The 25,837-nt window shown below is 45.6% G+C and overlaps 1 protein-coding gene across 1 annotated transcript in view; it reads left to right on the top strand.

Annotated features, from left to right (window-relative positions):
- SLC7A8 (solute carrier family 7 member 8) overlaps nt 1-25,837 on the top strand; it is a 47,767-nt gene that overhangs the window by 8,681 nt on the left and 13,249 nt on the right. Inside the window, exons 2-3 of the mRNA XM_032343828.1 lie at nt 7,618-7,822; nt 8,740-8,891. Coding sequence (XP_032199719.1) covers nt 7,618-7,822; nt 8,740-8,891 — 357 coding nt within the window. The remainder of the gene's footprint in view (nt 1-7,617; nt 7,823-8,739; nt 8,892-25,837) is intronic.

Raw genomic sequence — 25,837 nt, 5'->3', positions numbered from 1 at the left:
CTTGAGGACAGGAACTGAGTCTTACTCATTTTCACATCCCTGAGTATTCAGCCTGGCACGTGGCAAATGCTTAGGAAGTGTTTGTTGAATGATAGCAGTCAGTTAAAAACAAATCATCCATTGGAGATGTTTGACAGTGTGAATATATTTAATGCTACTGCACTGTATATTTAAAAATGGTTAAGATGGTGAATTTAATGTTATATGATTTTTACCACAATAAAAAATTTTCTTGGCCTAAAAATCAGTTATTCTCCAGGTGTCTAGGTGGCTCAGTTGCTTAAGTGTCCAACTCTTGATTTCAGCTCAGGTCATGATCTCAGGGTTGTGGGATGGAGCCCTGCATCACATCAGGCTCAATACTCAGCAGGGAGTCTGCTTGAGATTCTCTCCCTCCTCTTCTTTCTGTGCCCCTCCCTCCACTCATGCTTTCTCTCTCTCTCTCTCTAAAATAAACAAATATTGGCTGGGTTATGGACATTGGGGAGGGTATGTGCTATGGTGAGTGCTATGAATTGTGTAAGACTTATGATTCACAGACCTGTACCCCTGAAGCAAATAATACATTATACGTTAAGAAAAAAATAAAATGAACAAATCTTTTAAATCTTTTATTTATTTAATTGTCAGAGAGAGAGCACACAAGCAGGGGGAGCAGCAGGCAGAGGGAGAAGCAGGCTCCCCGTTGAGCTGGGAGCCCAAAGCAGGACTCAATCCCAGGACCCTGGGATCATGACCTGAGCCAAAGACAAATGCTTAAACAACTGAGCCACCCAGGTGCCCCTAAACAAATCTTTTTAAAAATGAGTTAGTCTTGGGACGCCTGGGTGGCTCAGTTGGTTAAGCAGCTGCCTTCGGCTCAGGTCATGATCCCAGCATCCTGGGATCGAGTCCCACATCGTGCTCCTTGCTCAGCAGGGAGCCTGCTTCTCCCTCTGCCTCTGCCTGCCATTCTGTCTGCCTGTGCTCGCTCTCTTTCCCTCTCTCTCTCTGACAAATAAATAAAATCTTTAAAAAAAAAAAAATGAGTTAGTCTTGGGGCGCCTGGGTGGTTCAGTTGCTTAAGTGTCTGCCTTCCGTTCTGGTCATGATCCCAGGGTCTTAGAATCAAGTCCCACATTGGGCTCCTTGCCTGACAGGGAGCCTGCTTCTCCCTCTGTCTGCTTCTCCCCCTGGTTGGGCACTCTCTCACACAAATAAATAAATAAAATCTTTTTTAAAAAATCATCCAAGTTCTAATCTAAAAGGAACTTTAGTGCTCACTTCGGCAGCACATATACTAAAAGGAACTTTAGGGATGAACCAGATGATGACAGTGAGGCTTGAGGTTAGAACAGTGTTTCTGAACGTCAGTGCTGTTAACATATGGGCCAGATATTTTGTTGTTGTGGGGAGCTGTGACGTGTATCCAAGGATGTTTAGCAGCAGCCCTGGCCTCCACTAGATGCCAGTGGAACTCCCCTCCCCCAGTTGTAACAATCAAGTCTGTCTCCAGTCATTGCCAACTGTCCCCTGGGGCTGGGGGAAATGGCACAAAATTGCCCCTGGATGAGAACCACTGAGATAGATAAAACCTGTCTCTGCTGGTGCCTGGTTCCCCAACAAGACAGGGGAATGCTGGAGGCCAGAATTGAATCTTTAATGGGCATATGTGAAGGCTCAGCACTCGTAGCCCCTCAGGCCAGGATGCCTGCCTTTCAGAGGCTGGTGGGTGGAGGTTGGCTCCATCTATGTCATTAAAAGTCCGTGTGTGAACAAGTGTTTCCCAATTACCTTTTAAAACAAGCATGTACAGAGTGGGTGCTCAGTAAATACTTTTTAAGTGCAATTACCTGCTGGCCGCCCACCTGTGGCATCTAAAAATTATACCTAGACAAGCAGACAAATGACTCAGAGAATGCTTCATGGTCCTGGCTCTGCAGTGCTGTTTTGGAGCCAAGCCTCCAAAGCAAGTCCGTTGGATTCTTCTAGAGATCGATTCTATTCTTACTGCTATAAATTCTACCAATTCCTTATATTTGCTGGTATTTCACAGATTACAAAGTGCTCCTACACGTATTCCTCCCTTGATCCCCACAACAAACCCATTAGATTGTCAGGACAGGAACACCTCCATTCAGGAGGTGAAGGAAGGGACTGTCAGAGAAATTCAGGTCACATGGCTTGTGGGTGGCAAAGCAAGGAATCAGTGGCTCCCCCATCTCTGAGCCTTAGTGCCCTCCTCACTTTTCAGTAAGGGATCCAAAACAGTGGGGAGTCCTGCAGCACCTTCCACATCTCTATTCTGCTCAGAATGGCAGCTCCAAAGGGTCACTCTGATGTAGCTATTTGTATGGTCCTGAAGGGAAAGTGTCCTCAGGGTGAGCTTCCTGCCATGAGGATCAAAGCCCCCAACATACCAGACTCTGCTTCCATCTTCCCCCCATCCTGAAAGTCCTGAGATCTTCTCAGCCACTTTAAGGAAGAAACATAAAGAAAGTTCACCTTAGGGGCACCTGGGTGGCTCAGCTGGTTAACCGTCTGCCTTCAGCGCAGGTCATGATCCCGGAGTCCTGGGATCGAGTCCCACATCAGGCTCCCTGGTCAGTGGGGAGTCTGTTTATCTTTCTCCTTCTGCCCCTACCCCTCCCTGCTCATGCTCTCTCTCTCTCTCTCTCTCAAATAAAATAGATAAAATCTTAAAAAGGAAAAAGAAAAGAAAGAAAGTTCACCTTGGCTTTCTCTGAACATTATGGAAATGGACAGAACCTCCAAGCTGTAGGAGGAGCTCTGACTAGACTCTAAGACTAGCATGAGTTATTAAGGAAGGCCAAACCTTTTGTATCTGAGGGTCTCTTGGGCATTAGAAGTCTGTAAATCCATGCCCTAGGAAATTCTTTGATGTCTGCAGCATTCTAGTGTGGACAGGCCTGGATGTGAGTAAAGCCTTAATAGGAGTCACATGGGTATTGGCCCACAAGTGGGGAAGTCAGTGGTTATTCATGGCAAACATGGATTTTCTTAATTCCAACATTTCTCTAGTGATGACTTGCCCACAGATACAACTTGGCCTCTTTTTTAATGGAGTGGTTTGCTTAGCTTTTTTTTGACAGAAGAAGCCAAGCTGGGCCTCATTGTCCAGGCATCCTAGGACCCCTTTTGACCAAAGAAGATCTATGTGATAACATGATTATTTTACTAATTGGGGTGGATGAAAGGGAGAATTGAAACCTCGGCTATACTAGATGGATGGGCATTTCATTCATGAATGGTTTTATAGACAAGGAGTCTAAAAGTAAAACAATGGAGAAATACATCTCCACAGTAATCAGCTTTCTTTCAGCCTCTTAAGAAAGCTTCATAGTCAAAATAGAAAAGACATTTCCCCCTTCTCCTTTTTCAGAGCCACTCCAGAAAAACCTCATTTGGACAGGGTCCAAGTGTAAAATCCTATTATGCAATTTCTAGAGGAGAGGCCATGTAGAGTAGTGGAGGAAACCCAGGCTGGAAGTCCAAGGACTTGGCCTCTAGTCCAGGCCTTGCTGCCTATGCTTTGTGAGATTTTGGTCAAGTCTCCTCTCCTCTCTAAAACTCAATCTTAGCAAAAGTAAATCGGAATGATGATATCCACCCTGTGCATCTAGGAAAGTAGTTCCGAGAATCAAATAAAGTAACAAATGAGAACATTTTGTAAATCACCATCGAACGTGGTGCGGTAGAAGGAGGGAGTCGGATATATGTTCCAGTATCTTAATAAGCATCTTCTCATAATAAGCATCATCTTGGTAAAACTGACTATTCCCTGGGAAAAGCTTGAGGCTACAATAGAAGATTCAGGTTCTAATCCAGTCACTATTAACTTACTCTGTGGTTTAGGAAAATAACAACTTCTCTGTGTCTCAGTTTCTTCATCCATAAAATAGGGATGGTAATACCTCCCTCATTTTTTCCCATTTGGAAAATTGAAATAATAGTTGCCCTATTTTCCTCCCCTATAAATTGGAGATGGTAGGGGCACCTGGGAGGCTCAGTCAGTTAAGCCTCTGACTTTGGCTCAAGTCATGATTTCAGGGTCCTGAGATCAAGCCTTGCTTTGGGCTCCCTGCTCCCCAGGGAATCTGTTTGTCCCGCTGCTCCTCCCCACCTACCCCCTGCTCATACTCTCTCTCTCAAATAGATTAAATCTTTTTAAAAAATGGAGATGATAATAATAGCTGGATCACCCTTCAGCAGTGAAATAAGTAGGTTACTTTATTCACTGGCCTGCAATACATACTTGACATACTTCATAGGATTTGGAGATTTCAAAGAAACACATATAGTGCTCTGTGGAGCTAAGTTCTAGATGGAAGTCTGACACCATTCAGTAAATATATATGGAGTGTCTACTGTGTGACACTTTACAGGTGAAGGGAAACCATAGAGTCCCTGCTGTCGTGAGTCTTATAGTCCAGTGGGAGACAGAAATATTAATCAATCACACTAAGATTGTATATAGTAGGCATTACTTTTGAATGTTCTTTCAGCTATGTCTGACATTCTTCCCCCTCCAGAAGCTCCAGAGGCTGCTCAGGTGGAAGAAATGTTATCTGATTCTGGTTTTCTAGGTAGCAGCTTCCTAGAATCAAAGAGAGACATTCCTCCCCTTCTGTTCTCTAGCACTCCGTTTTGGCTATAGCATAATCCCCCCCACCTTTTTTTTTAAGTTTTTATCTTTGTAATTTTAATTTGGCCAAAATTAAGATTGTAGGGCAAGGGGTAGAATTCAATTTTTGTAAAATGAAGATTCTTGTCCCAATGTCAACTTATTACAAACCTTACCATCACTCCAGCAGCCCCATGGAAGGACATATCTAGAATAAGGGGAGGCAGGAAGTGACCAGACTGTGTAAATGGCTGTTGGTGTTGTACATCCCATCTTCCAGTGGCTGCCTCCACCTGGAATGAGGAAAGGAGCACACACTCTGGAAATGGCAGAACAAAAGCTGGAGAACAGAAGTGCTTCCTGAGCCCCACTGTGGTATTTGTTTTCGGAGAATCCTTAGTGGAACATTGACACTTCATTCCTGAGAAGACAGGATCTCTTTAATAACATTCACCCCTACTTCCTCCCTGTGACAGCCATTCCTGGCTCTGAGAAACACCTACCTCTTCCCCCATCACCTCCCTTTTCAGTACCTTGCAGACCAAAGTCAAACCTTGTTTTTCTCCTGTATTGATCGTTTTTCTAACCCCTTGAACTAGTTTTATAATCTAGGTGTGTTACTCTCTTCATGGCTGCCTTTGAAATGCCCTACAAATTACTCTTCTGATAAATTCCTGCTAGACAAGGAGTTTGCTATCACCTTTTGCCCTGTTAGCAACTCCATCTCCAGTTCTCAGCTTCTGGCACTTGGTATCTTCCAGGGGGCAGCAGCACATTTCACTTGGCAGGCTAAGGGTCACCTGCCAGGGTAACTGTGTCCTGAGTCCTGACACACCATTAGAAGGCCTCCAAGTTTCCACTAGCCCAGTCTTCATGCAAAGCACACGTGGAGACTGATGGAGGAGACAGGGTGCTGAAAGGTGTCTCTTGTTCCTATCATAGGACTTAAAATAAATGTACAAGAAAAGGAAAAGCCTTTAAGAACTGGTGGGGCCCAGAATTTCATTTTTCTATCTCTTTGCCTCATGTTTAGATCACAAAGTTGAACATGAGGTATTGTTTCTTCTTTTAGCATCATCTCTATATGTGGCCCAGTTCCGTTGGGTAGGACTATCTGCAGAGAAGGAAGGCAAGTTTGAGGGATGCCTGGGTGGCTCAGTCGGTTAAGCCACTGCCTTCAGCTCAGGTCATGATCCCAGAGTCCTGGGATCGAGTTCCATATCAGGCTCTTTGCTTGGCAGGGAGCCCGCTTCTCTTTCTTCCTCTGCCTGCCACTTTGCCTGCTTGTGTGCGCTTTCTCTCTCTCTCTCTGACAAATAAATAAATAAATAAACAACATCTTAAAAAAGAAAAAGAAGAAAGGCAAGTTTGAGACAAATGTGCTTCCCTTCCAGCTGCATCCAGCTGCAGATCCTGTATGTCCATCTCACAGTTACTGCTCTTCCACCTGCCTAGACCCCTTCCCTTTCCCATTCATCTCACACTACAGTTTTTTAGTGTGAAAAGCTATCCCAGAGGAATAAAATGTATTGCTTTTAGAAAGTGAATATTCTCTTCTTGTCCTCTTTGACTGAAATAACTGATGCATGGCCTGGGATTAAAAACTGAATTTTGATTTAGAAGCGAAAAGTTTCAGGACTGGATTGAGGTGGAGTTATGTTTGAGATCTGAAAGTCATTTTTGCAAGTTGAGTGTAAAATCCTATACTCTGCATCTTGTTCAGCCCAGATCTGAACCCCTTAAGAGAAGTGATAGGAATATGAGATGTCCTCAGAACACTGTCAAACCAAGCTGGCCTCATAATACTCCTGTTCTCCATTTCTACCTGAATCCACTTAGTCTCTGCTTCTTCCTTCAGACTTTTAGTAGTACAGCTGGGTGGGGCTCAGAGAGAGTTTCAAAGCACCTGTGCAGTGCACCCTGATCACCACCTTGAATCACAAGAAGTAGAGGGAAGCTTGGGAAGGAATTGTCAGGAGCTGCTCCCACCCTCTTACTCCTCCCCTACCCAGCACACGCATCCCAAAAGCCAACCATTCAATCCTTGCTGCCAGCTTCATCTCTCAGGAGAAAGTCACCCCCTTGCACACAGAAGCAGAAATAGATTAGTGGAAAGCGCACTGGATTAAGCATCAGGAGACCAACTTTAGATCCAATTTTACCCATCAGTAGCCGTGGAATTTGGAAAAGGCAATTAACCCCTCTGTGTCTTAGCCTCTTTGCAAAATAGAGAGAAGAATACCTGTTCTTCCTCCTCTCTCTGTACTTCAGAAGGTTGTTGTGAGGGTCACATGAAAGAATGGAGGGGGACAACCTTTCAAGAATGTAGTGCTAAACCCTTGCACATATTGCATTTCTATGAATCACTTTGTAGGACTAGGACTATTTTTAGGATTGTTTTTATAGGGTTATTTCATGTTCCTCACCAAGAGTGGGGCTGTCCTGTCTGGGGTGAAAGCCAGTCTCCAGGAGTGCTGTCGAGGCTCATAAGTCTTGAAAACCCCCAGTCACGGGGTATGACCACAGTCTGTCTGAAATGTATTGCCCTTAGGCTCACTTTTGAAGCTTTCTACCCTGCAGAGTATCTCTGAGAACAGCCTCCTTTTCCAGTCTTGCCATTTTGTTAGTCTTAAGATTTTTGTTACCTCGGGTGGACCATGGTAAGTCCAGTAAGAGGATCTTGAGGTTCAATACCCAACCCACCACTTACTACCATGTGGACTCAGGCAGTGCACTGGATATCACTAAGACTCAGTTTCCTCCTCTGTAAAATGGGAGAAATGATATATGACTCTATACTGAGGACTAAAGGAGACATGTAAATTACTACTAGACACACCTGCCTGAAGGTGAGTTGTAAATTACTACTAGACACACCTGCCTGAAGGTGAGTTATGCATTCCAAAAGCATTTTAGAATCAAACCAGAGATAAGACCACTCCTGCGAATGCTGACTCCACTGTCTCTCCTGGCAACTTTGGTGCCTCATACAGGGAACATCATTGGCTCTGGAATCTTCGTCTCGCCAAAAGGTGTGCTGGAGAACGCCGGCTCTGTGGGTCTCGCTCTCATTGTCTGGATTGTGACTGGTCTCATCACCGCTGTGGGAGCCCTGTGCTATGCTGAGCTTGGGGTCACCATCCCCAAATCTGGAGGTGATTACTCCTACGTCAAGGACATCTTTGGAGGACTGGCTGGGTAAGAGGATCTGTGAAGGCCTGGGTGGTCTAGAAGCCAAGGCCAGTGGTTGCCAGTGTGCCAAGGATCCCTCTTTTGGATTCCTATTTTGCCTCCCTGTCATGGTCGTTAGTGTAGGTAGCTATGTGTCCCCTTGATTCTCCTGAGGGTGGCAGAAGAACCAGGTTCTAGTTTTGACCTCTCTGTTGACCTCAGGGGGCAAGATTCTATGGGTGACAGCAAATAGAACTTTATGACAACTCTGACTATAGACTCTTAGGGAAAGCACATCCCAAAACAAAGCCGTCTTATCTTGACAAATTAGAGTGACCACCTTAGATATGGGGTACCCTCTTCTCACACAACCAAGGATGATGGCTTCCTGCAGGGCCAGGCCCTGAGCTTGAGTTTCCTCAGCATCTGTGGCCCTGCTACTAAGGAGCTGAGCGCTCACCAAGGGGCCAAGGGTGTGGAGCGCACTTCCCTCTCATGACCCCGCTCAGTGCCACCCTTGGCAGTTGCTTAAGCGGCCACACCCTAAGCGTGTCCTGGCTGTCAGAATTCTGGGGTTGCCAATTTTATTTTCCACCACTGGATGCTGGGGCCCAGACCATAGAGAAGAGACAGTAAGAGGACAGGGGAGAGAGAAGCGAAGCCAAGACATGTGTTTATGCTAACAGACTCTTCACCCCTTGTCATCAAACCACTTTATTGTCACTGCGGAGGGCTGGCTGTCTGGTTGAGCAGGGACTGGGCTTCTCAGCATCCCGGAAAACAAAAAGGAGATGCACCCCTTTAGCCCACCCACCTCTCTTAACGCTGCCCAGCGACATGCCCAGGCTTCCGCCCACGACTCGTGAATCCCTGCCATGCATGTTGGTGGGGGTGAGGGTCCCTGCAGCTGTCTTGGGTCAAGTTCTGTCCTGTTCCCTCTTCAGGTTCCTGAGACTATGGATTGCAGTGCTGGTGATCTACCCCACCAACCAGGCTGTTATCGCACTCACCTTCTCCAACTATGTGCTGCAGCCACTCTTCCCCACCTGCTTCCCCCCAGAGTCTGGCCTTCGACTCCTGGCTGCCATCTGCTTATGTAAGTGCCATCTGGGCCTTGCTCTCAGGATGGCCTCTTTTGGCCTTCCTGGCGGTCCGCATGCCTCCGGTTCTCCTGCCTCTCCCTCTTTCTTTCCTTCCCTCCTTTATTATTTCCCCCCATTGCTTTTCCTACATGGGTGCTTTGGATGAATTGATTCTGAATAATGAGCTGGTTTTCAAAAAAAAAAAAAAAAAAAGGAATGTTGGTAGCTACTCAGAGGCACAGTAATTTTCACAGCACTTTCATCTATACTATCTGATCTGAGCCTCATGACAAATCCATGAGGTAAGCAGGGCCTGGATTATCACTTTCCTAAAGCAGATAAGGAAAGAAGCCAGGCAAGTGACATACCCAAAGTGGGAGGCCCTGAGTGGAGCCGGGTCTCCTGACTCCTTCTCTTTCCAGCACGTATGTATGCCGTACACTATGCTGAAGCTTCCTGCTATTTGCAGGAAGATTTTTCTGGCTTCATCCACCTCCTCCTCAACCTGCCAACTCACATCTTAAAACTCTTTGGGAGGAGAGTATAAACATGTGAGTTGGGAGAACATAAATGCATTTTCTGTGGTTCCCCACACCTTTGATATGTTTCCTGCCTAACTGGGGAGAAAAGCTATATACACAGGTTCTGTGGTGAAGAGTCAATTGCAGTAAAAATTCAGAGAAGGGGGAAAGATTTGTGTGAGCTGGAATAGTTAGAGATTTATTGTAGAGAAGTTCTGCAACTCGTACTTTAAGGAATTCTCAGGGATCTCAATGGGTTGCGGTGTTTTATATCTTTAAACCAAAAACTAATTTTTTTTTTTTTTTAGATTTATTTCTTTATTTTGTGGGGGAGGGGCAGAGGGAACGGGAGACAAGCAGGCTCCCTCCTGAGCAGGGAGCCTGATGAGGGGCTGGATCCCAGGGTCCTGAGATCATGACCTGAGCTGAAATCAGAGTGAAATCAAGACCATCACCTGAGCCCTCCAGGTGCCCCCCACAAAACTAATTTCCAAAGTAAATATTTGGACTTTTTTCAAAGGCTCCACTTTTGGTGTTAACATGACCCCTGCCCTACCATACTTTTCAACACACATACACTTAGCTGAGAGCAGTGACCATCCCGGCCACACCCTTTCCCAGGTCTTGACACTATCCTTCTGTCGTGCTGGTGGGAAAGGGAGGGAGGCATCACTTGCCCACCCCAAAGCCTCTCACAGGGCAGCCAGCTGGGATCCAAGGAGTGGTCGGTCTCCTTGGCAAGTGTGCCCTCTTTGGCAGTGATATTCAGCCCTGGGCTAAACCCCTACCATCCAGACAGGTGGTACTTTGGGGCCAAGATACTTGTTTGGACTGTATTCCTTATGCTTGGTCAGGTCTGCTTATGGCCCTGGAGGCAAAGGAATGTGGGCTCCAGAACCAGGTTGCTTGAGGCTGTATCTCTCTGCACCATTTTCTAATTGTGGCAAAGGCTTGGCAAAGTTCCACACTCCACCCCACTGTGAGAGGGGGTTGTAATCCTGCCTGCACAGGAGGTCATGGTTGCAAGGATTGCATGAAACAACACATGTTCTTAGCACAGGGTCATGTAGTCACTGAGGGTGGTCCCTGAGGGTAGTCACTCAGTCCTTGCTTGCTAGCAGGATCCAGAGCAGGGAGGGAGAGGTGTGGGGAGGGGCATGGGAATGCAGGAAGAGTTGCTGTTTCTGCCATCAGCCAGGTTAATGGGCGTGGGAAGAGGGACCCCATAAGTGCTGGCCACTGTTATTTCAGTGTCTCGTGCACGCAGACTTGCTTCCTTTTTCCTGCTGATACTGCTGAAGTGTCTCAGACAAGAGGCCGCCCTTACTCTCCCATGAGAAATTGAGAACCCTCAGACTGGTCACCAAGGAGAGAAAGCAGGCCATAGGATAGAATTCCTTGGACTGCTGACCCTACAACTTCCTTTGCCTACCCCCAACCTGCCAAGTGTAGGTGACCCCTGTGCAAATACCCTCTGCAGTAATACAGCCCCACAGATATCCCCTCAGGACAGGAAATTAGGACTGTCTGCCTCTCCAGAAGACAGGTTGCACGCCGTCCCCTCCACAGCCCACCTCTCACCTTGACACTGCTAGCACAGAGGGAAGGAGGAATTAGAATTAAAAATTCCGAAGACCACATGACAAAGTCCCCTCCCAATTTCTGCCATCCGAGGTTCAGTAAAGCTTATCTGGTTTGTCCTCTGCCTCCTAAAGAGAACTGCAAGGAGATTATCTTGAACTTAACATTGGTCAGTCCTGTCCTCCAGAGACAGGAGTTTTTCAGTGTCCTTGAGATAGGTATACAAGTACTTTTTCACCTTCGTAAGGAGGAAAATCTTCTTAAACCTGAACTTATTTCTCCTTATTCCTTTTGGGGGAAATGGAAAACAGGTCCTCACCTTAATCCTGTGCCACCCCCTTCCTCCCAGATGGGAAGGCCGTATGGAGCCCAGGACCCCTCTCCCTGCAGGGGTATGTGAGCAGATGTAGCCACACACTCACATTTTCTCACCAAATACTCCCAGCCGCTTCAAGTCTGTGCAAAGAAATGTTATGTTTTCTGGTTTGTTGAATACTTTTTTTTCTGGAACCCACTTTCACAGGCCCCTCAAATCATCTCTTAAGTATCCAGTGAAGGGGTGCCTGGGTGGCTCAGTTGGTTAAGAGAGATCAGGTCATGATTGCCAGCCCCCTACCCCCGCTCATGCCCTGTCTCTCTCACTCTCAGATAAATAAATAAAAATCTTAAAAAAAAAAAAAAAAAAAAAAAGTTATCCGGTGAAATAAGAACCAAATGGTCAGGAAGGCTTTCCTTAAATGCTCTTACCTTTTTTTTCCCCCCAGGCTCCCTGTCCTCTTAGCTGGTGCCAGGCCAGCCGGCTGTGTGAAAATAGGCTTGGTGCTCTTTGGCAGGAGAGCCAAGTGTGGCCCAGTCCAGCTATATTTTTGAGAGAACCAGTGGAGATCTTGGGCTCTTCTGAGTGTATTTTAACCAGAGGCTCTCTTTTCTGCTGGATCATCTTGGCATGCCAAGGGCAAGCTGACCCACTGTAGGATGAGAGTTTTTGAGGGAAAGGCCACCCTCTGTGGAGAGGTCACTGGTGTGTTCTGGAGAGAGCTAGAAGACAAGGTGGGGAGCCCAGCAGGGAGATCCATGTGGCAAAGCCCCTGCCTGGCACTGGCTGTGGGAGGGAGATCAGGTCAAGTGTGGTTCTATGGTGGGGCCAGAATACATTGGATGAAAAATGGTGGTGGGACAGCCAGATGGGGGTTGGAGAGGTGGAGAGAACCTGCGGAACTGGCTTGCCTGCAAGGAGCCTTGGGGGGAGGGAGAAGGAACTGCAGATTTGGATCTGCTTATGCAACTGCAGCTGCCACTTTGAGTTATTCTATTATGTAGGTCAAAGCTGATTATTCACTGCTGAGTCAGCAGAATATCCCTGGCCACCAGGCAGTAAAAAAAAGAATGTATTTTACATTTTAATTAAATGGAAAGCCTTCTCCCTTCTCCAGAGCAAGCATATTAGTGGGAGGAAGGAATTAGGAAGGAGGGGAATAGGAGGTGTTGAAACTTGGTTTTGGTGCCTTCTTCTAGGATGTGCTTTGAGTGTTTCTCTTTTCCTTCTTTCCCTTTTTACTACTTTGTAAATAAATGACTATATTCTCTCGGGAAAAGATTCAAGGAATATATAAAGGGAGCCGACTGTGAGAGCTTCCCCTTATTATCACCCTTCTCCCATGCCCAGTAACCGTGCTAACTGAGGATAGGTATCCATCCAGTTCTAAATAAAATGCATGCCTCCATGTCTGGGCATATAGACATGTGTGTGTCTCAGCATATACATATGGATAGGTGATTTCTGCAGCTTACTGTTTGTCCTGAGTTTCTAGTTGTAAACAAAGTGGTCCCAGTGGCACTGAAGGAGTATCAGGTGTTCTGGGGTCCCCCATTTGTGCTTCTTGCTCCCTTACTCTGGGTTTTCTCTCAGGATCTGTCTCCCTGTCCTTGAGATTGGGTCAACTTTCACTCAGGCAGCTCCTGGCCTCCCTCCTCTCTTTGGGGTCTAGGGTCATGTCCAGGATCTGAAGTAGAATTTTTTTCTTTTCATTCAAGTCTCCTCTTTCCCCTGAATGCCTGTACTAAAGAAACTCCTTCTCCTTTCTCTCCCTGAGGGGACAAGAGTACCCTGCATGTATTTCACAAGTAAAAAAAAATGCTTCTTATCTTGTTTTCCAGCTTTCTACTTAGATACCTAAGGGGTTGGTTTTTTAGGGCGTCAGATTTCTCCTCCTCCTTTTTTTTCTTTTTGTCCTCCTTCTCCTTCTTTTTCTTTTCCCTTGAGCAGTTTAGAAGGGAAAGGACTTTACTGTTACATATAACTTTTAACCCTGAGTTGCTCTGCATTCCTCTGTGGAAAGTCCCCAGGTCCTTGATGCAGGATGCTATGATCGATAAACCTGTATGTTGTTTTGCAAGTCTCTTGCAAATTAATCCCTTGACATCAGAGGGTTCTAGTTGTTCCTAACTTCTAAGTCCCTTAATCTCAGTTCATTTGCCTATGAGGTTTCACATTCTCAAGGCCCAAATTTATCGTCATGCACTAAACTCTTTGCCTCAGATGCCTGAGCAGCAGTGCCTTCCTGCCGTCCTTAGCCACCAGAGTTCTTTGGGTGCCTCATAATCCTCGTCAGACAAACACAGACCACCTACACTTGATTCCCATACATCCAAGTCATCTTCCTTCTCTGTACATCTTCTAGCTAGCCAACATTTAAAATCTAAATACAGTTGACCTTTGAACAACACAGCAGTTAGGGACACTGACTCCCTGCATAATTGAAAATCCACATATAACTTTTGACTCCTCCCAAACTTAGCCTACTATTGACTGGAAGCCTTACCAATAACATAGACAGCTAATTAGCACATATTTTATATGTTGTATGCATTATATATACCATATTCTTACAAGGAAGTATGCTAAAAATATTATTAAGAAAATCATAAGGAAAAAATATATTTATAGTACTGTACTAAAGAAAATTCACATGTAAATAGAGCTGGTCAGTTCAAACTGTTGTTCAGGGGTCAACTGCATATTGAAAAATCTCTTAATTTTTTACTGAGTGGTCAATTTGACTAAAACCCCATTTTTCATTTTTATGATTCATAAAGACTAAAGGTATTTTGTAAGTGGCTTCCCAAAGAAAAAAGAAAGAAACTGCAAATCTATCAGTTAATCCTCAGATTGAGCTCCTGCTTTGAGTGGAGATAAGGCATTATTTATACAGAGTCTGGGAAGAGTTTAAAGGCTAATGAAGAGATTGGTGTGCAAACAAATAATTACAATACAATGTGATGACAAAAGTACAACACAGAGAAAGGTGCTTCAAAGTTGGGAGAGGAATACTAGGGAAGGCTCCCAGATTGAGCTAAATCTTCCAAGGTAAATAGGTAGCTCCCGATAGGCATGAGACAGAACAGCAGGGTAAAGGGATGGGCACAAGCAAGACCTGGCATCAAGAGAAAAATGACCTGTTGGAGAAAAGCAAGTACTTTTGTGTGGAAAGCCCAAGAGAGTGACAGGAGATGAGGTTCAACAGGCAAGCAGGAGCCAGTTCTGGAAGGATCCTGTACATCATGCAGGAGAGAGGAGTCTTTATCCAAGACACGAGAACCACGGATTTTGAGCAGAGGAGTAACATGATTAGGTTTACATTTGAGTGGAGAAAGACTGTGACATTTGAAGCAGTGAGATGAGTTAGCCAGCCAAGCATTTGTGCAGGCGCAAGAAGTCCTGGCTTGAAATAAAAATGAAGTTACAAGGTGACAAAAACAAGAAAGATTTCAGAGTAGAATCAACTGGACGTGGTGATTAATTGACTGCTAAAAGAGAGCAATCTAGTTTATCTAGTACAAATCAAAATGAAATATCTCAACTCTCCAGCATTTATGATGAGCAGTCATAATGTGTTTCTGCCTTCTACTGCCCCCGCAAAGCCCTAGAGAGCCCTTAGCAAGTATTTGGTTGGAAGTCTTCCTCAGGGTAGCCACCTCAGGTTACTGGTCCAAAGCCTGCTCTAGAGTGATACAACTCAGAAAGGGGTTGAGACTCTTGGGAAGTATTATGCAAATGAGAATCTCCACACTCTGTTCATTCAACAAACATTTATTAAGTGCCCATGATGCGCTAGATACTGTTTTGGGCACGAGATACAACCATGAACCAAAAAAAGCCCCTCATTTGTCTCATTTGCAGCTGCAGCAATGGGAAATTAAGACTTAATCAACATTTACTGAGTCTACTTGTGTGTCTTCTAGGTACCACACAGGATACAGAATCATTCAATCATTTTCAAATCTGTGAGTGTCTGCTTCAGGAACTTTGTTAGCCATGAGAGATTAAAAGATTCCTGTACTAGGGAACCATCCATTGGATGATTCTGACAAGTTCACCGGAAATTTCAGTTCTACGTAGTAAATCCTCCAAGAGGACAACATCCAGGCCGAGCTAGATATAACAGAAATGGGGGGTGGGGAGTGTGGTTAAGGAAAATCTTGAAGAAAACTACATATAAGTTAAGGAAAGACCAGTTGGAGATAGCCAGGCAGTATCCAGCATGGAGAGGAAAGTGGAATGGGATGGGGCAGGGAGAATGTTATAGCTGGAAGGATTAACATGTGCCAAGGTCTGGGGACAAGAAAGAACCTGGCCCCTTGGGAGAACTCCAGGTAGTTCAGCATAGCCACAGCATAGACTAGGAGATAAGAGATACAGATAGAAGTGAAGATCCAGCCAGGAATCCATTTATGAGCAATGCTGGAGAGATTGGACTTTACCCTAAGAGCAATGGGAAGGATTGACATGATCATATTTACATTTTAGAAGACTCATGGCTACAAGGATAAAGGATGAATTGGAGAGGGGAATAAGACCAGAAGCAAGGAGACCAGGTACAATGTGTTTACAGAAATCCAGGATAGGGATGACAATGATGTGAATCGGGGCTGGAGCTGTGGGAATATACAGAAATAGGTGTATTTGGCCTTTACAAGGTAAAAATGGCAGGACCTGATGATTAGGGTGACTAGGGAGTCAAGGATGGCACATTCTTGTTGGAATGCAGATGAAATAAATCAAAGATAACACTGGATTTTTTTTTTTTAAGATTTTGTTTATTTATTTGACACACAGAGAGATCACAAGTAGGCATAGAGGCAGGCAGAGAGATGGTGGGGAAGCAGACTCCCCTTTGAGCAGAGAGCCTGAGGCGGGGCTCGATCCCAGGACCCTGACTGAGATCATGACCTGAGCTGAAGGCAGAGGCTTAACTCACTGAGCCACGCAGGCGCCGCCAACTCTGGATCATATTTTAATGCCTTGTCATGGGTGTAGTTCTTACTCAGTTGAGTTGGCCCCCTGACTTTGCAACCATTCCCATTCACTTTTCAATACTCAAATTCTGATACTGGAACTTGAGGAAGGCAGTCCATGTGCTTTTGGCCTCCATGCCCATAATGGCAGAGTGAACACCTGCTCTTCAGTGCCATTTCAACCCATCTTTGCCCTATATGGCCTTTGGAGTATTCCTCATGCCCAAAGCCCTAGGAGTGAAGGTATCTTTGTTATTCTCATCTTACATTTCCATAAGAATGATCCAGTCTTGAGCTCTAGGAAGAAGAAACTATCAGTAACTACTTTATAGTTTATGTATCATAATAAGCAATTATAAGTATCATGGTGAATTCTAGAGTTTTATGGAGGTCTTCTTCCCTAGGGATCCACTGGTGATGGACACTGCTATCAATTAGTCTAAGTCAAGTTCTGTTCTCAGACCAGGCTCTTTATTCCCACCAGCTACCTGAGAAGTCGAGGTAGCTGACTGAAAAGCATTCTTTTCAGTTTCAGTATGCTTTAATTGCTGGTCCAAATCACCTCCTCTTTCCTGGCTTTTCATACTGTCTCTTCTGGTCTCCAGCTTTTAATCTCAGAGTGGCGTTTGCTGTTCAGAGGGTGCACATAGCCCAAGTTCTGGAAACCGGGGAATGAGGAGCTTGTTCCTGGGAATGTGTCCAGACCTAGTTGGGAGAATAATGAATGGGATTGAGGCCTCCTAAAATAGAGTTTTCCAGTAGTTCAGCTTCCACCAGAATGGAAATAACTTGCTAACATTCTTGAACCAATAGAAGATAAAATTCTCCTCTAGCCTTTTGTTGTTGACTCTCAGGATTACTTTGTTTTTCCCAGAGAAGCCAGAGCCTGTAGTTTATGAAGTTCAGGCATTAATTGTGTCTGGTGAACTTGTAAGGGTTAATGTGACACTCCAAATTTATATCACATACCCAAGAATATAAAAGTCAAGACTGATGGGAGTGAGGCTTAGTGTCACAGGGAGCTTTGGAGGAAAGATGAGAGTTTAGCGAGTTTGGACACTACCTACCATTGGAATAGGGTTATAACCAAACCAGTCTTGGGAATTTTGCAGCCTGGGTCCCTGTTCATAAGCTTCAGTGACACTAACAGAGCCCACAAGTCTTCCAGTCCAAGAACCAACCAGACCTCCCACACCTTCTCTTCAAAGGCTGAGGGTGATGGAAAGTCAGACTCGCCCTCCTGAGCTCTGTGCAGACCCTACAGAATACACCGCATTCCCCTTGCTGTGTGTTGGAGAGGCAACCACCCTGAGAACTGGGGCATGAGATAACAGGAATTTTTCAGGCCGGGACTGGAACGGTAATTAATAGGATTCAAAAGGGGCTTCCCCGAGGTGGCATGGTGCCTTAGGTCTGTCTCCCCTGCTTTCCAGCTGCCTTCCATTCCCCCCACCATCCCTAGCTCAGAGGCCATGTTTAGTTTCTGCTGAAGAGAGAAGTACTCAGCTCTTGGAAAATGCTGAGCTGGGAGTTTGGGTTTTCTTGGCTAAACTCAGTACCAGATGGTGATTCAGCAGAAACTCCAGGTCTAGCAACTGGCACCGAGGGGTCAGGGGAAGAAGGAAGGGGAAGAGAGAGCCGGGAAGGGGGTGGGGCAGCGTGGGTGGGAGCTTAGCTGGAAGAATGCTTCCAGATGAAAGGGGCTGGAGAAGTACAAATGTTACTGTGGCATGGTAGCAAGATTTGTTTCACAGCCTCGCTATGGCCTTACAGCTGGGATCAAAGCTGGGATCAAAGCTTAGTTTTTAGGGAAGGGCTCATTTCATTTATTCTGGTGTTATTGCTGTTGCTTTGTTTTGATGTTTTTGTCTTTCATCAGTCAAGTTATTTACATGTATCATAATACAACCTTTGTTTCAGTTAGTCAAAAACTTGAGACTTTATAATGCAACTCCTCACCCCAAGTGAAAATGTCTCGTCCTGGGCACTGCGAAGGATTTTAGGAAGCTGGCTCTGTCTCCTCACTCATACCCAGTTTCCCTCCAGGTCTCCCTGAGGACTCAGAGAAGGAAAGATAGCTCAGGCTGGCCCTGTGGAGACCTGGAATCTTATCAGAGCCTCAGGTTGTGTGCGTTAGAACTCAAACAGGGTTCCGTGTTTTCTTTGCCTATCAGTGCCTTTTGGCAGCCAGCACTGGTAACCTCCTAGATCTGGAAACAGCTGAGGTTCGGCAGGCCAAGCCAAGGCAGCCTTTCCACAATTAGAAACACGTGCCCAGATCCTTACAAGAGCAGGAGTGGGGAGAGGCGGCCAGGGAGTCCTATCCAGCCTATCACAGAGCCCACTTTTCGCCACACCCCCTCCTACAGGCCGGGTGCTCACGGCGTGCTCCAGCATGGGCACCATGAACACTAGAGGGCTGGTCTGAGGGGCGTCACTTTGCCCCTTTAGTTCCAGGTCTGGAGGGAGGGAGTCAGGGGGAGCTGGCAGATGATGGCGGAAGGTGGAAGGAGGAGCAGTGCGTGCCCCAGCAAAAGGTGAGACTAAGATCCCAGTGTTTCTGGCAGGCAAGCCCATAACCCAGGTGAAATTTACGGCTGTTTCAGAGGGCTGGGAGCTCCATCCGAGAAAGGTGCTTATTTTGATGTTCTGGAGAGGAACAGGGTGTTCTGATTTCTACAAAGTGGCGTCACAGCTTCCCTTTTCAACAGCTGTCTGCTTAGTGCATTACATCTTTCTTTTTTCCTGTCTTGGCCTTCTCTCTCTGTGCTATTCTCTGAGCTCTTTCTCCTCACTCGTAACGTTGTGTATTGTTTCTCCTCTTCCTTCCTCCCCACTGGCGTTTCTCAGGCTCACTCTTTCCCTCCCTTCTTCACTACCTGTCTTTATGGACTTTGGCAAGTCTGGGCATTTTTTTGCCCCTTTCTACTGTCTGTTTTCTCCTATCTGAAAAGACGGAGAGGCCTAGTTCTGAATATGCTAAAGGAAAACAAACCTTTCCAAGCTGCCTCTAGCCCACTCCTGAGAAAGATACAAGCAGCAAGACCAAGAAATCCTAAAGAAGTTCCCATAGTTCAAGAGAACATGTGATGGTGACATTGACAAGGGGCCAGAGAAGGGAATACAAGGCAGGGAGTCAAGTCTGCCAGTGAGAAATTATTTTCTAAAGCTCTGGGAACAATGGACACAACTCTCTTGGTCTCTCAGGAGTAGCCATCGTAGTCTTCCCCTTTTTGCCACATTGGCATCTTACTTCCCACTGTTCTGAAAGCAAACTGACTAGTTATCTTCAGGTTACTGACTCAGGGTGGCCCTTGAGCAATGAACATGGGTACCATTGACAGGAGCAGGGTGAGAGAGAATGTGGGAATGGACAGAGGGACAGTGGGATAATATGTATATGATGAAAGAAAGGCTGACATAGTGGAAGAATAAGCAACTGGGAACGGGTGGGGGCAGGAGGACATTAACTGGGGTCTTACTCCATGTACATATGAGGTTCTCAGGCTCTCAGGTCATTCCTGGCTCTGCTCATGAGGCTAGAAATGTGCCTCTGGGTAGTAGGGCACAGGCCTCAAACATCTCTCTCCAGTGCTGAGAGCTGTCTACAAGAAAAGCCCCAACCTGGTCATTCTTCTGAGCACTGTTCTTATAACAACCAGTCCAGCCTCCTATCTAAATGGCCACATCCTGGCTTTCACCCCATCACACCAGAATAGTGTGCTCCATGAAGCAGAAGCTGGCTTGACAAAAGGAATGAGATTAGTTTAGGGATGTATGCAGGAAGGTGTTCACTGGCCCTCTGATAAAGGCACAGAACGACCATTTGCCAGCCCAGCTCAGCAAGAGGCCAGAGTCCTATGTCCAGAAGCAAGGGAGCACCTGAAAACAGAGCCTTGGCTGTGCTGATTGCAGACACTTAAAACCAGCCCCACAATTCCTTCCCGAATCCATGCTTAAAATGTTCTAAATGAAAACTTGTTTACTTTGTGCTCGCAAGTCACTGATGTTCTGTTTAAAAATGGACTGGAGAGATTAATTTTAAATTGTTTCTGTTACCTATACTCTATAACATATTCATCTAAGGTACAGATTCCCAAAACATGTAGTTCCTATTCTTCCCTTCTAAAATTTGTAGTGCTTTAACCTTGCCTTACCTCCTGGGGGTTTGGGTTGGGTTGACTCCACCTGGAAAAGTCCCAGAACTAGCTCTGTCAGGGTGCTTTTGGTGTTGTCCCCTGCAAGATAGCACACAAATGTGGCCACCCTACCTTTTGTCTTAAGAAAGAAACTCAGTCTCAGGACTCTTGAGTTCATCTCTTGGCTTTCCATCTTTACTTCCTTTATGATCTGTGATTATAGCATCTGGTCAGTAAAATTAGGAGACCAATAAAACCATAGGCGCAGAGAAGAAAAGAGTCACTTCTGTGAGCCTCCCAGCACTAGACTCGCCTTGTAAGAAGTTTGAAACTTGGGCCTCCATTTGTATGTGTATCTGGGTTGCCTGTGTGGGCCTGAAGTTGTATGGAATATGGAGGTTACTGGAAAAGAGCCTGGAATTGGATAGAAGAGGAATATTAGCAGTGTCTTTTGCCCCTGGATTTTTCTGGGAGGAAAAGCACAGCTAGAGTTATTGGAGGGTGAGCCTGTTTAATACTATATAGAATTAGGAAGGGAAGAAACAGGAGGCACTGACACCTTAGCTATAGGATTGAGGTTATTGAAAAGTTGGGATGCTGTCATGTGGTGTAGAAATTTGCCAACTAGGTTAGCACGTGGGTGACCTCACTTTCATTGCTTCTTCTGGAGAGCCCCACCAGAAGAAGCACTGGTGTTCTACACGTTTTACCTCCACTGGCATTCTACAAGGCCTGAGGGGCTTCTCCTTTGGACAGGTACTTCTTTGGGGTCCGGCGGTGTGCCGCCTGGTTGCTCTTTAAAAGTTTTGCTATTTCAGTGTGTGCCACCTGCTTTCCGGTCTTTCTGTATGGTGCCTGGCCCTGAATTAATTCCCTATTGCTACTATAACAAATTACCATGAGTTTAGTGACTACAAACTACACAGATTTACTGTCTTATAGTTCTGGAGGTCAGAAGTCCTAAACTCAAGGTGCCAGCAAAGCTGTGTTCTTTCTGGAGGCTCTGGGGACAGTTGTTGCCTTGCCTTTTCCAGCTTCTAGAGACCTCCTACATTCCTTGGCTCGTGGACCCTTCTTCCATCTTTAAAGCCCATAGATGGCTTCTTCAAATCTTTCTTTCTCCCTCTCTGACCTCTGCTTCCAACATCATGTCTCTTTTTTCTAACTCTGGCCCTCTGTCCAGGTCAGTGACAGGATTGCATTGTCATAAAAAATCTGACAAGGACTCCGCACCTCTCTGTCAGGCTTTCAGCTTTCCCACAGACAGGGAGTCCCGAGCCCACCTCTCCTATTCAGCAGCTGAGAGGCCCTGTGCCCTGAGTTCTGAGGAGCTCACAAGATTGCTGGGTTCTGAGTGCCCTACTCCTGCCTGCCTGTTTTTTGTATCCCTCCTGTCACCTTGACATTAAGGTGTCACCTTGTCACCTTTTCCAGCTTGGCAGATTAAGTAACCAACCCCTGACTTCAGCATTTCTTTGAAGTATCGTCTTGATAGTCTTTCCACCTTTTTTTTTTTTTTTTTAAACCTAGCAAACAGAAAGGATACCAACGAGAAAGAGGAGAAAATGCCCAAGAAATACAGATAAGCCCGAGATTCCATGGGGGCTTCTAGAGAAGCAGGAACCTCCACACAGCCGTATTACGATGGACAAGAACCAGAGTCTTATGCCTTATTTCTGTTATCCAGCTGGGTCAAAATTATAAAATTCACCTTTTGGTTAGGGTCTCCCCCTCCTATAGGACACAAGTCTGAGTCCCCTGGGCTGCGTTTGGGACTCCTCATGGATGCCCACTTGCTTCCGTGAAGAGCCTTGCTGTCAGCACACTGTTGTATGATCATCTTTTAGCTCACCCATCTTCCCCACCTTATGCTCTCAACTTCCTGAGGACAAGGACTTGTGTCTTATAACTCCCCCACCTACCAGGGCGCCCAGCACAGGAGGCCATTTGTAGATGGGTGGTTAGATGGATGGACAGACAGATGGATTGATGAAGGAAAACCCTTACATTTCAAGCTGCAGAGGCCACTGGTCCCCACCTACATGTGGCTTCCCTGAGGTCACTGTTTCTCAAGCATTCAAAATGTACCTTCTGGCTGAGAAGAGAGAGGAGCCATAGCCATTAACAATACAAAGGGGCTCTGGGTAGCAGACAGGCAGAGGTAGAATGCCTGAACAGGGCAGGGGCTTGGCAAGCACCTGACAGTATTGCCTTCACTCACTGACCTTTCCTCTCTGTTTGGAGGCTCAGGTTTCAGCCTGCTGTGAGGGAAGCTGTCCTGTGGTAGCAGGAGACTGAAAGTGCCCTCTTTCCCCTCAGTCACATGCTGTGATCACCCAACAGCAGGGATAAGGGTCAGATGTGAGGGCCTTCAGTCATTGTTCTAAGGAGATTAGTGTCACAGGCAAAATGTCTCCCCACCCAATTCTCGGGATTTCTCTTTTTATGTTTGAAAGATCTCTGTAAAGGTAAAAGGTTAAATATTAGTCAAAGACTGGGTTCTTGTGAAATTGTGAAGATAAGGTCAGGTGGGACAGAAGATACCCACAGTGAGTTTATTTAACAAATTATCCCTTCCTTCAAACATCTCCCATCCCCCAGGAATATTCTGGAGTTGACTGAAGGAATCTGTCTTGACAAAGTCCCTCTCCTAAGGAGATACGTGATTTTGTGTTTTCTATCCCAGCCCACCAGGAGGTGGCCACATTCCCCCCACCCACTGGGGAAAGAATGTCTGTGACTTGTCCGGCTCATCCCTTGTTTCCCTCCAAGTACTTTGCCCTCTCTTCCCCACCGTGCCCTGTCCTCCTCTTGATAGAGGATAATTTTCTTCTCTGGAATCATAGTCTGGTTCCTTATTCTGTAATCCTTACCTATCCCTGAGCCTCATGGGTTTTATGTCCTAATCTTCTTTTCATAAATCAATCTCCTTTATCCTTAAGTCATTGCTTGTGTCTTCCTGAACTCCTGGGAGCTGAGGGCCCAGCCTTGTACCTAGCAGTCCTCAAGGCCCTGAGGAGAAACAGATCTCAGGCCCTGTTGCTTAGAATGATTTGGGTTGGATTGTCACCAGGCATGTGATCCTGAAATCCTTTTTGAATTGAGTAAGATAAACCAAATGTGTGTTTATCAGGATGTCTCGGTCCATCTGGAACATTCGAGTATTTACAAGATGTTCTCCCTGTTCAGGCGTTTAAAATCCTTCCTCTGACAACATGTTTTTGTTCTCCTTATATGACACCATCTTGGATAACAACTTCTCTGTGAGGAGTCAAGAGTTTCTACTCTTGAATTCAAGTTTCCTGTCGCTCTTTTGACTCTGTGCAACCAACTGGGACTTGTGTCTCCTTTTGATGAGATTCCTGGGGAGCAGGGGAGATTGTGTGCATTGTAAAATGTGTAGACTGAGATGAGATTGCAGGGCTAATGAACTGAGGCATTTTCTGTATCCAAGTATTAAATATTTGTTGAGCACATGCTATTTGCAGACATTAATGATGCCCAGGGATTGAAAACATGAAAAGTCATAGTTCCTGCTCTCCTGGTCTACATGGAGACAGAGAAAAAGAAACAGATCTTTATAATACAAAGAAGTAGATGCCAAAATTAAATATAAACAACGTGGTCTGAGAAAAAAGAGGAGGGACAAACTTTGTTTGTTTGTTTTGTTTGTAAAATGCAGCTGGTGTATCTTCCCTTGCAGCCACATTGTCAGGAATACATAAAATAATAAAGACACAGAACAGGTGACATTTGAGCTGGATCTTGAACGATGAGAAGGAGTTTGCCAGGTAGAGCTGGTGTGGGGAGAAAGGTTACAGATAGATAATAATGTCAGGTCTTCACCCTGTTGACTTGGTCTCAGAATCAAGTAAGGTCAGAATATACTTGAAAAGTAAAAACACAGTTTAAAGATCAGGTATTGATATAATTTGAGCAACTGTTCAGGTGAAGTCAGAAGCCGGGGCAGCGCTTGAGAAGAAAGGCTGGTGCTTCTACATGTGTGACTTGTACCTTTGGAGGACTGGGCGGGTGGGGGGGGAGTCCTCGTCATTGTCTCAGGGAAAGGGGAAACAAGAGGATTTTATTTCTTTTCTTTGTTCTCAAGGACTTCCTAAGCACCAGGAAGATGAGAGTCCCATTCCTGCGGCACAGGCTCCCTGGGTTGCTGGGAGAGTGTGGCTGTAAAATAGAGTCCCTTCCTCCTAGGATTCAGCCTCTGAACTCTCCTCCATACCTTGGAGTTTCCTTGTTGTTGGGATCTCTGTGGGAGCCCTGTGACTCCTAGGATAGGAGGCAGAGTTAAAAGTCCCTATGCTACCAAAGAAGACAAAGTACTAGTGGCATATAAGCACATGAAAACATGCTCAACCTCACCAGTCATGAGGGAAATGCAAATTGAAATAACAGTGAGATGCCCCTACCCACCTCTCAGAAGAGCCAAGCTTTTGGAGCTGAGGATACCAAATGCTGAAAGGATTCAGAGCAACAGGACCTCGCCTACATTGCTGGTGGAAATGCTAACGATACAACCACTTTGTGGGGTTTTGTTGTTGTTGTTTTTAAGATTATTTATTTATTTATTTATTTATTTGAGAGAGTGAGAGAGCACAAGCTGGGGAGAGCAGCAGAGGGAGAGGAAGAAGCAGGCTCCCCACTGAGCAATGTGGAGCTTGATCCCAGGACCCCAGGATCATGACCTGAGCCGAAGGTAGACACTTAACTGACTGAGCCACCCAGGCGCCCTGATATAACCCCTTTGGAAAGTAGTTTGGCTGTTTCTTATAAAGTTAAACATACATTTAGGGACGCCTGGCTGGCTCAGTCAGTAGAGCATGTGACTTTTCATTTTGGGCCTATGAGTTCAAGCCTGTAGAGATTACCTTTTTTTTTTTTTTTTTTTTTTTAAGATTTTACTTATTTATTTGTCAGAGAGAAAGAGAGAATAAGCAGGGGGAGCAGCAGGCAGAGGGAGAAGCAGGCTCCCCGCCAAGCAAGGAGCTCAGTGTGGGACTTGATTGGAGGAGCCTGGGATCATGACTTGAACAAAAGGCAAATGCTCAGCTCACTGAGCCACCCAGGCGTCCCTAGAGATTACTTAAAAAAATAACAATTAAAAAAAAAAAAGTTTTTCATTTACCTTATGACTCAGGATCTCACTTCTGGATATTTACTCAAGAGAAAGGAAAACTCTTCTCAAAGATATCTACAATCCATTTAAATACTTCTATGCAGCTGTTTATAGCAGCTTTATTCATAATAGCCCCAAACTGGGAGCAGCCCTGATGTCCATTAGCCAGTAAGTAGAAAACCAATACATAAAATGGAGTACTACGTTGGGGCACCTGGGTGGCTTAGTCGTTAAGCAGCTGCCTTCAGCTCAGGTCATGATCCCAGGGTCCTGGATTCGATCCCCGCATCGGG

The sequence above is a fragment of the Mustela erminea genome, chromosome 5 (genome assembly GCF_009829155.1).
Source record: "Mustela erminea isolate mMusErm1 chromosome 5, mMusErm1.Pri, whole genome shotgun sequence".
In the NCBI taxonomy this organism is placed as follows: domain Eukaryota; kingdom Metazoa; phylum Chordata; class Mammalia; order Carnivora; family Mustelidae; genus Mustela; species Mustela erminea.
This window is presented reverse-complemented; position numbering and strand designations above follow the sequence as displayed.